This window comes from Chelmon rostratus, chromosome 22 (assembly GCF_017976325.1).
Source record: "Chelmon rostratus isolate fCheRos1 chromosome 22, fCheRos1.pri, whole genome shotgun sequence".
Classification (NCBI taxonomy): Eukaryota; Metazoa; Chordata; class Actinopteri; order Chaetodontiformes; family Chaetodontidae; genus Chelmon; species Chelmon rostratus.
Genome location: NC_055679.1, coordinates 20,552,398 through 20,564,102, shown reverse-complemented (window position 1 = coordinate 20,564,102; position 11,705 = coordinate 20,552,398). Strand labels below are relative to the sequence as shown.

Genomic DNA, 11,705 nt, shown 5'->3' with positions numbered 1-11,705 from the left:
GCGGGAGCGGAAGTGACAGTGTGATGTTCCTCGCGCCTCCCGCTCGGCAGAGCTCAGTCTGAGGATCAGCTGATCGCTGAGCATCATGTCCGCGTACAGCAGAGAGATCCTGCTGGCCACCAGCTTCCTGTGCAGCAGCAACGGAGCCATGCAGCTGCTGCAGCTGCACCGGAAGCTGCTGCAGCGCTGCAGCATCACCGAAGAAGAGTTCTGCTTCATCATCCAGCGATGCCCCCGCTTCCTGCTGGTCCGCGGCCTGGCGGGGGGCGACGGGGAGCGGCTGGAGGACTGCTTGGTGGTCGCCAAAACCTCCCTGCGGCTGTGCAGCGGGTACGGCCGGGAGGAGTGCGGCGGGCCCGGCCGGGACGGGGGCGACTGTCAGCAGCTGCACCTTTGCAAGTTCTTCATCTATGGAAACTGCAGGTTCGGCAAGGGCAGGTGAGTCCCACGCACGCGCTCAGGTGTGTCAGTGTCGCGGTCATAAAACAAGTTCATCCTAAAGTCCTGGTCACGTCACGTGACATCTGTCAGAGGAAGAAATGAGTTTGTTCTGTGAGCAGCGGAGGAATCCACTGCTCACCAGCTGTTATTGGTCTGATTCCTAGCGTGCTGAACAGGGACTATTTACTGTGGCGGACTGATCCAGACTTCCTGCAGCAGTCAAGAGACAAACGAAACTTAAGGAAACAGGAAGCGAAGCTGCTGATGAGTCAGGAAATGAAACTGTTCCTCAGACTGATGTTAAACTCAGCCAACATGTAGGATGATGGCATCATGATACACGTCTGTATGTGTTCTGTGACGTCACAGTGACGTCACGCCCCGCTGTTTGTGTCTGATGAGGCTTTTTGGGTTTCAGATAAATGAAACTTGTGTATGTGGAGAAGCACGTGACCAGCCTTCTCAGCTGATTTCTGTTTACACATCCGGATTTCTGTCTTTATATAAATTAATATATTAACATCTAAATGTTCAACTTGCTGGTCAGGACGCTGGTCCAGACCTGGTCTCTCTGGACAGGAAGTCACGCTGACGGCTGAATGATGCATGTTTACCTGCCAGGGTTCAAACACCTGCATCAGCTCAACATCAGCTGTTTGAACTGTTGCCTCCTGATTTATTTATTCTAGCTTGATCTTATATACACGATGTGGCCAAAAGTATGTGGACAGCCCTTTAGTGCCTGTTTTCCCTGTTTTTGGCCTCTTAATTCCAGTGAAGAGAAATCTCAATGAAAAGTTTTCCTTCAACTACTGTAAAACTTAATTTAGTTAAACTTTTACATTAAAATTAGTTCAACTATTTTGATAATTCACTGATTGTTCTGTTTCCTGCTTTTCTCTGTTTCCATCACAGTAATCTTTGACATTTAAAGTTGTTATTAACACTATTTATTATTACTTTTAATCTGAAGGCAGCATACATTGGTTTTTTTCACAGTTATTGGGGCAATACGTATTTTTATTTATATTTTTCTACATATTTTTTTTTTATATAGTGAAAATTTCAAATAAAGTTATTTTTTATCTTTTAATGGATAATCTGCACATTTTTAGGACTTCTCAATGAAAGCACGTTAAAGTCGGGGTCGGCTGTGATGCTCTTTTTGATTTTAAGTCTATGCTCGTCTGGCCTACAGACCACAGCAGTGCGACACGTTAAAGACAGAGCACCGACAGAGGACCTGAATGCATCATAAGATGGAGGATAAAACCCACTTATCTTATTTATGGGGATGATAAGAGTAAAAATGAGACAGAATAAAGATGAAGAGAATACTAACATGTACGTTAAGATGGAAATAAAACCTCTGAACAATAGTAATAAAATAAAGTCGACAGAACACTGAACTTGTTCACCTTCGTGTCTTTGTCACAGGAAGTCGTGTAAATTCTCCCACGACATTCATTCAGATCACAACTACCAGTTACTGAGAGAGCTGACACTTCACGAGCTCAGCGAAGACGACCTGTTCCTGCTGCTGCTGCAGAACGACCCCACGCTGCTGCCAGAGGTAACACACACCTGTGACACACCTGTCGAAAGTATGACACGCCTGTGACACACCTGTTATACACCTGTGACACACCTGTCGAAAGTAACACACACCTGTGACACACCTGTCACACCTGACACGGTTTATACTCTCGACACACCTGTGACACACCTTTGTATTTCTCCATTATGGGTTAATCAGTGTGAAATGTGTTGCTGTTAGTCAGACTGTCGTTGGATCTGAAGAACATCAGGAAATGTTTGTTCTTCTGTTTCTGTGTTTTCTCTCATTTTCACTTTCTTTTCTCTCTTCTGGAGACGTTTGGATCGAGTAGCTTCTGTTCTGGTCTCAGTGGACGGGAACAGAGATGAGGATCCTTCAGTCTGATTGGATGATACAGTTGTGACTCCACATGTCAGAGCAGCTGCGTGTGTCATTGGTTTACACTGTAACAATGAAAACGGCCAGAGAGGGTGAAGAAGAAACGAGGGAAGAGAAGCCTGAAGGACCTCAAACAGAACGAGTTTTAAAACAAGAAGTTAAAGCCGAAAAGAAAAAAGACCAAAAAACAAAGAAATGAAAATATAAAAATGCCTGAAGTTTCCACAGAGGTAAAACTTTGCTCTGTCAGGTTTGTTTACGCCAAAGAAAACCAAACCCATGTTTTCTCATCTCATAATTACAAAGAAAAGAAGAATGATGAGATCTGTGAATCATCAGGATCTTAACGTTAGAAGAATTCTCATAGTTTCACACGATCACAAAGTCCAAAACTCAGATCTAATGATCGAATGATTTGGAGAAAATATCTCGTAATCATTTGATTTTTCAAGCTACAAGCTCTCTCATAAAGATCTACAGGACTTTATGATGTGTTTCCAGGTTTTCATTATTATAAGAAATCCATGTAGTGATCAGAGGATTCATTTGGCCTAATTACAATAAAACTTGAACATGAAAACATCTCGGAATCACAAGAACTTATTTCACACTTGTGAGATCAAAACTATGAGAAAAATCTCATCATTACAGGATTTTGTACTTCATGAATTCAAGATTATGACTAAAAAATGGAAGATCTTTATCTTATAATTATAAGCTACGTATGAACGTATAGAAACTGTATATTGTTCACGTAGCTATGAGCTTTCTCAAAATTACAAACTCTCTTTAATAATTGTGAGATCTCTTAATGAAATGCTCTCTCTCATAATATGAAAATAAATTTTAAATGTTAAAGGGCTGGTGTGAAGGATTTATGGGGATCTGTCGGCAGAAATGGATTATCATGTTCACACACGTTTTCATTAGTGCAGAATCAGAGGAGAGTCGTGGTCTTCATATCTCCAGAGGGAGCAGGTCCTCTTCCACAGAGTCCACCAGGTGCCTCCACCAGGTGCCTCCACCAGGTGGCTCCAGCAGGTGGCATCACCAGGTGGCTCCACCAGGTGGCTCCAGCAGGTGGCACCACCAGGTGGCTCCACCAGGTGGCACCACCAGGTGGCTCCAGCAGGTGGCTCCACCAGGTGGCACCACCAGGTGGCTCCAGCAGGTGGCACCACCAGGTGGCTCCACTAAGTGCCTCCACCAGGTGGCTCCATCAGGTTTCTACAGGAGCTTAGAACAGACAGACTGTTGAGAGAGACTTGTGTGGTTTTTGTTAGTAGTCGTTGGAAAGACAGGGTGAGGTGCAGGGTGTCCACCTCACCACTAGATGCCACTAAATCCTACACGCTGGTCCTTTAAGTCATAATTAATAATAAGACTTTTCTTCAGTGGTTTTCATTGGTCCTTCCTCCTGGCGTTTGACTCATCACAGGTGTAATGTGACATCATTTCTTCCTGTCTCAGGTGTGTTCGCACTATAACAAAGGCTCTGGTCCTCACGGTTCCTGCAGCTTCCAAGACAAATGCACCAAAGTTCACCTGTGTCAGCACTTCGTTCAAGGCGACTGCATGTTCGGACTCAAGTGTAAACGGCAGCACGCCGTCGACCAGCATGGCCGCCGCATGCTGGAGGAGAGAGGACTGAGCGGAGGCGTCATCCAGGAGATCTACAGGAACATCCACCACCTCAGTGCTGCCGCCTCCACGGACGACAGGAACACACCTGCAGATGGTGCACTAAGTTAGTTTGTGTCGTGCGTCAATCTACACGCTTGTACAACGTTCTGGTCGAGTTGTTTTCCACCATCATGACTTTTCATGTCTGTGTTTGTGTCAGAGAAGCTTCCTGATTCAGACGACCGGAGCAGCATCTGTCTGCACTTCATCAGGAACAGCTGCAAGTTCCAGAGTGAGTTCAGCTTCATCTTCGTCTGATTCACTGACAGGAAACAGCCCCCCCATGTTTTAGCCATGTGACCAACTGGTCTGTTATGCCTGCAGTTTCCTGTAAACTCCACTAGATGGCAGCTAAACTTAGTGTCTCCAAACTGCAGAGCGGGTATCATCATTCAGCAGTTCAGTGTTCCCTGTACTCTGTGAGGCATTCACTGACCTCTGGAATAATGTAACGTCACATTCTGTACCCATGAATGTTTCTTTCATTGATTACTTTGTAAATGAATAAAGATTTATTAAAATAATTATCCACAACCATGAAAAACCCCTCATCAACACCTATATGTCAGATTTCTGCCCTGATTTAGATTTTTTTTTTCTTAAAAAAATCCATCACACATTGCAGACGTTTTATTTTCTAATTGTGTCCAGAATTAATTCTGGTAAGAAATTAAAACATATTATTTTAATTATTTATTCATTTGTTTGTCAGCGTTTAGCTTCAGTGAAGATCTGGACAGCAGATGTTCTGACGTGTGCTTCGTGTCAGCAGGTGATGTGATGATCTGTCCTGAGTTTGTGCTGCAGTTTTCAGAACTTCTCGTGTTTTTGTTCTTTCTCGTCTCTTCGTGCAGACGAGTGCCACCGTGTTCACTTCCACCTGCCCTACAAGTGGGAGGTGTTTGATGGCCTCACCTGGACGGATCTGCAGCACATGGAGGACATCGAGCGAGATTTCTGTGACCCGTCTAAGACGCAGAGGTCAGAGGTCACCTCTCACCTTAGTCCAGGTTTGGAGATACTCAGCGGTTCAGGAGGCGGCGACTGAAGCTTTCGTGTGTTTTCAGCTGCAGCGATCAGCCCGTTGACTTCCTGACGATGAGTCGGGAGTCGCTGCCTGTTCGACGTCTCTCGACGGTTTCCTCAGTAACAAAGCCGCCTCACTACATCCTGACAACTCAGTGGCTTTGGTACTATAAGGGGGACCGGGGGAACTGGATGGAGTACGGACAGCTGGTGAGTCGTACCGCTGTTTCAGTTTTCAACTAACGGATTAGATACGACGCTTAAATCATCAAATCGATGCCAACTGGGATCATAATATTAGCATCTCGGTGTGTTAACCCCCCCCCCCACCCCCATCAGGATGAAAACCAGCGGAGCACCTCGGTGACGTCACGGACTCTGGAGGAGGCGTTTCTGTCTGGCAGAACAGCTGTGAGAGTGGTGAAAGGCCAACGACAGTACGTCCTCAGCTTCACAGGTACGACTTCCTGTCCCTCCGAACAGAGCTGGATCCAAATCAGAGTTTTACAAGTCACATGTACGTGTTGGGTCAGAAGGCCGGAGTCAAGTCAGGACAGGTCAGTCCTAAGACAAGCATCGAGTCATGTCCCAGGTCAAGTTCTGAGTCAAGACGTGAGTATCAGTTCAAGTCTCAGGTCAAGTCCCTAAACAACCTCTAAGACAGGTAAGTCCCAGGTCAAGACCACGAGTTCCAGGTCTACTGGAAGCTCTAAGATTTGTGCTTTGAGTCCTAAAAAAGTTGCCATGTGCCCTTCACCCTTGATGTAGTTTTACACGTAACAGTTGAGTAAATGTTTTTTCAGTGAAGATTTTTCTGCAGTTTCAGTTTTTCATTCTCTGAAGCTGAACTGGTTTGCATGTTGCCGCCTGTCTCGTTGTCTAGCAGCTCAGTAAACTGAGGCGACGCTCTTCTTCACAGCTTTCACTCTCGGACCTCGTCTTCTTCTTCGCAGATATGTACCAGAGGAACCCCAAACACAACACCAAGAGGCGAGTTCGCCGTCGCCCACGCTTCGTCTCTGTGGCCGAGGTGGAGAAACAGGCTGTCCAGTAGAGAAACCGGGACCTGGTCCTGCCGGTACGGACCGGACTGGACCGGACTGAGTGCCTTATCTCGGTTTAACACTTCTGTATTTTTCCTCTGTTTCCTTCAGTTCACTCCTCTGACTTCCATCCTTAAAATTGACATGGACGAGTCTGTTGCTGTAGATTTTGATGGATTCACACACACACACACACACACACACACACACACACACACATATATATAGATCACATGACTTTTATGCTACCAAAATGCTCATTATGCTAATATTAGCATCCTGGTTCCCTCATGTTGGCAAGCTTCAATGATTACATGAATCATAATGTGCCAAGATATTAATACATGCTAGCATAATAACATGGTGACTGTTTTTGTTTACCTGGGGGGGTTTAGCTAATCTTAACATGCTAACATGTTATACAGAGTGTAGATGGAATCAGAGACAGGTGTCAGGTTTTCCTCTCCAGGTGTGTTCATGAGGGATCTGTTGAGGGATCTGTTGGGTCTCTGTAGATTACGTGTTTGTACCTGCTCTGTATGGAAAGTGTCCTGAGACAGCTTCGCTTGTGATTTGGCGCTATAGAAATAAAACTGACTGTCGAGCTTCTGTAAGTCAGTGCAGTCTTTCATTTGGTTTTTCTGTCATCAGTCTTGTTCCTGGATTTTTGTCTCTTTATTCTAAACTGACTAAAATACGACCTGTTTATATTCGTGCTGTCAGATATCAAAAGCTTTTAGTGATTTTAAGTTACTTTGTTAGCATTCAGAAAACTAGAGCGCCTGTGAGCATCTACCAGAGTGGTGGTGCATATGTGAAGACCTCAGAAACAAAAGTGTTGAATAAACTACAGTAATTAGTGTTTTTCTATTAATTTCTAAACCTGTAGAACCACAGAACAGTTGGTGAGAAAGGTTTTGTTCCAAAGCTGGACCTCAAGCTTTTGGACTTGAATGAGGTTTTGTTACTTCTGGAACAGAACCTGCTCAGGTCTGGTTTCACATCTTGTGTTCCATGAAAGAAATAATGAAACTTACGTAGATTAATTATGTCAAGTTTATGATTAAAGTATACACTGATACTTGGCACATAGGCCTCTTTGAGCAGTTTTTTCTGATAAAGTAAATACTTGTATTGGGTTTCACACTTATACGGGGTCAGAAGTGATGATGAGGAGGAGAGAGGGATTATTTCTATATAGTCTCTACGGTGGCAAGCGTGGAAGCTAAGTGGGCTACCTGATCCACAACAGGTGAGATGTGTCCCACAGAGTCCCCTCTGGGACACCGTAGCTCCACGTTCAGTGATGATGATGAAACATACACAGTGTGTGTTTCAGTTCATCTGTGGCCTAAATCTAAATAGAGATTAACCTCGGTCTAAATCTAAACACAGATTAACTTTAGTCTAAATCTGAATTCATATTCATCTCGATCTAAATCTAAATCCAGATTAATCTCAGTCTAAATCTAAATCCAGATTAATCTCGGTCTAAATGTAAATCTAAATGACTGTCAGTCTTAATCTAATCCAGACTGCTGACCCATGTCTCACGCGAGTTGATTGTGTTTCCTTACAATCTGAGCTTTTGCTTTATTCATGTTTTGAACCCGCTCAGACCGAGGTGGATTTCCTCAATCTGGACCGGATCTTTCGGATGAAATCCAGGTGCTGTCAGCGTCGGTCGGGATCCAGTCCAGCGCTGGTAAAACGTCTGTGTGTGAAGAGAAAGAAAACAAGATGTCGTTTGAATTGCAGATTTCGATCAACTGACGCTCGGCAGCAGCAGGCGGAGCCGGTTTGGACTGGTACCGAGGACGGACGTGCCCTAATTTGACGGATCCGGGACCAGCAGGGACGGGTCCAGATCACCGGACGGAGGAGGCTCGTTCGTGCTTTTATTACCGCGAAGACACGTGGAAGTGAAGAAGACTGCGGACAGAGAGGAGAGGAGGAAGGTCTGATTCCGCCTCCTCCTCCTCCTCCGCGCAGGGAGCGCGCCGCGCGGCTGCGGGAGAGGCGTGACGCGCCCGAACCGCATCTCCAGGATGGCAGGTAGGTCTCATGTCTGCTAGAGGATAAAATGCACCCTGCTACGATAGCACAGCACGGCTCGGCTTCGTCTCAATGAAAAGCTTGTATTTTAATGGTCCGTGTGAATGAGGCGCTGCTGCGGGTCTGATCCGCATCGCCGGAGCTCGGTGGCGGTTTTAGCGGCGTGGAGGCTACAGCTGGGTTATAGCCGCCGCACATAGAGGTGTGGGCTGGATCAAACTCGATTTAATGGGACGATCAGGATCACGGCCGATATGTTAAACAGGCGCCGGACCGGGTCGCTGTGGAACGGATGCTCTGCAGGTTTAACCCGGGACAGTGACTGTGGAGCGGGCTTGAAACAGGCATCCTGCTCGGCGTGTCCGCGGAGGAGAGACGGAGAGGTGTGAGACAGGCCCGGGATGTTAGCAGGTTTTCTGTCCGGTAATGGGGTCATGTGTGTGATCGGAGATCGAGCCGAGCCGAACCGAGCCGAGCCAGGCCAGCAGAGGTGTGAGCGGCCTGGAAACACTGCTGGTAGCGGAGCAGGGCCGGAACAAAGGTGAATAAATGATTCAAGAGGAATGATGGAAATATGAAATGCAGGATATGAAAGTCCTGGTCCCACTTGAACCTGATCATCAGGACTGCAGCTCAGCTTCATTTCCTTCTCCAGTGTTTGATCAACAGTTTGAGCTCTAAAACACCCGAAAAAGTCCAAAGTCCAGAGATGTACAGCCCATCAGCATTGACTCACTGAACTATCGGGGGTCTCTGCAGGCCTCTGTGGGTCCCTGTGGGTCTCTGCGGGTCTCTGCGGGTCTCTGCAGGTCTCTCCGGGTCTCTGCAGGTCTCTCCGGGTCTGGCGGGTTTGGGGCAGTTGCTCCGTTTGTGAAATCTAAGAAAAGGGAAAATAGTGATGTTTGGGGGATTTGGGGCCCGCTTAGTGCTCATCTGGTAATTTTCTGGTAAAATCATGTTCATGTTCTATTTTGACCTTTCAAACAGAAATCTGACAAAATGTGTTGACTTAAGGTCCACTTACACGTTTTTATCTCCATGGCAACAGAGCAAACTGATGACGACCATGAGACATGGTTGAAATCTGGGCCCTTGAGTCAGTGACTGCTATGAAATAACCATCATGCTCTTAAAGAACGAGGATCATGGAGTCCTGCTCGTTGAGAGGATCATGGAGTCCTGCTCGTTGAGAGGATCGTGGAGTCCTGCTCGTCGAGAGGATCATGGAGTCCTGCTCGTTGAGAGGATCGTGGAGTCCTGCTCGTCGAGAGGATCGTGGAGTCCTGCTCGTTGAGAGGATCGTGGAGTCCTGCTCGTCGAGAGGATCATGGAGTCCTGCTCGTTGAGATGCTAAAACATGAACAAAGAAAATGATTGACGATATTAATGAATTAATATTAGAGGAAGGTGGAGGAAGCTCGTTTGTGTCGTCTGACGTTCACACCAATAAAAAGTGGTTTGATGTGAATCCACATTTCATTTGTGTGTGTTGATGTGAAACGTGTCTGAAGGTTTTTCATCATTTCTGATTAATTGAAGCTTGAAAAATGAAATTAATAAATGATGAAGAATCATGAAGAATTCATTCAGTGTTTGTCAGAACCGTAACGTTCTGCGTTGGTCTGCGGTTCTTCAAGAAAAGGTTTCAGAAGTATTCGGGGGTTTTCTTCTTGATGAAAAATGCTCGTCGTAGTTTGTGACGTCACTTTGGAGAAACTGACACTTTTTGTTGCTCAAAAAATTTCTCAAACATTTAATTGACTGTCAGAGTAGTGAGCTGTGAATCAACATGTCCAGTACTCCATGAATCATCTAACTGTTCAGCTTGTATCTAAAACTCCACTCAATCCTTTCAAGGACAGTTTTGAGGTACTTGTACTTCACTCGAGTATTTCCATTTTCAGTTACTTTATAATACTGCACTACATTTATGTGGCATCTTAGTTACTTTCAGATTATTAAACCAACTTATAACTTGATGAAATGAGCCAGCAGCCATGAAAACGAGCTCCATCTTCATCAGCTGCAACATTAAAGTGATGAACACTCGAATGCAACAATTATTAAAATGCAAGAATATGTGTTAATTATTCTAAAAAGGGCCATTCTGCACCATGACGACGTTCACTTTGGTACTTTAAGTATTATTTGATGCTATTTGTACTGAAGAAGATGATCAGAGTACTTCTTGCATCACTGGTTAAACTTTGAACCTGAAGGCATCATTTTTAAAATATCGACCCTGTAGTTTGTATCAGAAAGAAAAACTCTTCCCACGGACATGTCCTCAGAGGTCCTGGTCCCGGTCTCAGTGGTCCCTCTTGTGTCTGCGGATTGAATTATGTGAAGTGTTTGAAGATGAAACAAACCTCTGATGTGTAATTAGAAGCTGAATCTTTAGCGAGGACCATCAGCTGAGGTTTGACTCCTGCTGTGTTTCATGCGGTTCAGGTCCTCCTGACGGGCCTTCGGCTCTCAGTACCCGGATCAGACCGGCCCTTTGAGGACGATGGACCCAGTGATTCCTCTGGGCTCCGGCTCCAGAACCAGGACCGGGACGAGGATGGACCCCAGAACTTCGGCGTGCAGGTGCGCGCTCGGTGTGATCCTGATGGTGGCCGGCACACTGGTTTCCATGGTAACATCAAGCTCACCTGCTGCAGGTCAGTCGCATTTGTGATTTTTAAAGGGACAGTCTACAGATTTTACAGGTTAAAGGTCCTGGTCCTGGATAGTCCTCATCAGCTTATTTGAACGACCCATCTGTTCACCCGGCCCAGAGGCTGTAATGACAGACGCTCTCCAGGTGCATTATGGGAAATGTAGGATTCATTGTTTTAAAAATCAGGATGCCTCCACCCGTGCTGCTCACATTTAATCTGTGTGAGGAGTCTGACTGAAACGCTGATGTCACTGAAACTGAACCGACGCTCGGGTCCAGTTTCTTTCTCTGACTTCAAGATGGTTCTTTATGCAGACGACTCTGTTCTGTTCTGATCTGTTCTGTTCTGTTCTGTTCTGATCTGTTCTGTTCTGTTCTGTTCTGTTCTGATCTGATCTGTTCTGTTCTGTTCTGTTCTGTTCTGTTCTGTTCTGATCTGTTCTGTTCTGTTCTGTTCCACACACGTTGTTTATTTATTCATTTACATAAAATGAAATAAAATCTAAAGAATCAGACGTGAATCCTGAACTCAAAGAAAAACGCTGCTGCTGGAGCTCGTGCCAGAGAATCAACCTGAAACTATAGAGGAGAGGAGGACATGCCCCCTCCATCCCAACACCCCCACCCCCAACTATGACCCCTATTTACACTTATTTTAAGATGGTGACCTCTAGTGGCTGTAGTGATTATGGCAGGAGCACAGCAGGAAGTCAGGTGACGCAGTATAAAGAGCAACATAGTCGACATATGGAGGAAGGGGGGGTGGGTGGATGGTATATATGCAGTTCTTTAATGATCAATCTCTGACCTCTGACCTCTGAACTTCTTCTACAAAACAGGAAGTTCCTTTAAAGAGATG

The 11,705-nt window shown here is 45.6% G+C and overlaps 2 protein-coding genes across 3 annotated transcripts in view; both read left to right on the top strand.

Annotated features, from left to right (window-relative positions):
- The first annotated feature begins 45 nt into the window (after positions 1–45).
- parp12b (poly (ADP-ribose) polymerase family, member 12b) lies at positions 46–6,738 on the top strand. Of its 2 annotated transcripts, none has more exons than XM_041964383.1 (8): positions 46–438; positions 1,879–2,014; positions 3,848–4,115; positions 4,221–4,292; positions 4,915–5,041; positions 5,128–5,296; positions 5,426–5,543; positions 6,040–6,738. In XM_041964383.1, the coding sequence occupies exons 1-8, from the start codon at positions 86–88 to the stop codon at positions 6,138–6,140; spliced, it is 1,344 nt and encodes a 447-aa protein (XP_041820317.1). In that variant the 5' UTR covers positions 46–85; the 3' UTR covers positions 6,141–6,738. The 2 variants fall into 2 exon arrangements, with proteins under 2 accessions (XP_041820317.1, XP_041820316.1); XM_041964382.1 differs by having other exon boundaries at positions 3,848–4,124.
- A 3,955-nt stretch (positions 6,739–10,693) lies between these two features.
- Positions 10,694–11,705, top strand: part of si:dkeyp-27e10.3 (UPF0606 protein KIAA1549) — a 15,350-nt gene continuing 14,338 nt past the window's right edge. Inside the window, exon 1 of the mRNA XM_041964120.1 lies at positions 10,694–10,847. Within this exon, the coding sequence (XP_041820054.1) occupies positions 10,694–10,847 (154 nt within the window). The remainder of the gene's footprint in view (positions 10,848–11,705) is intronic.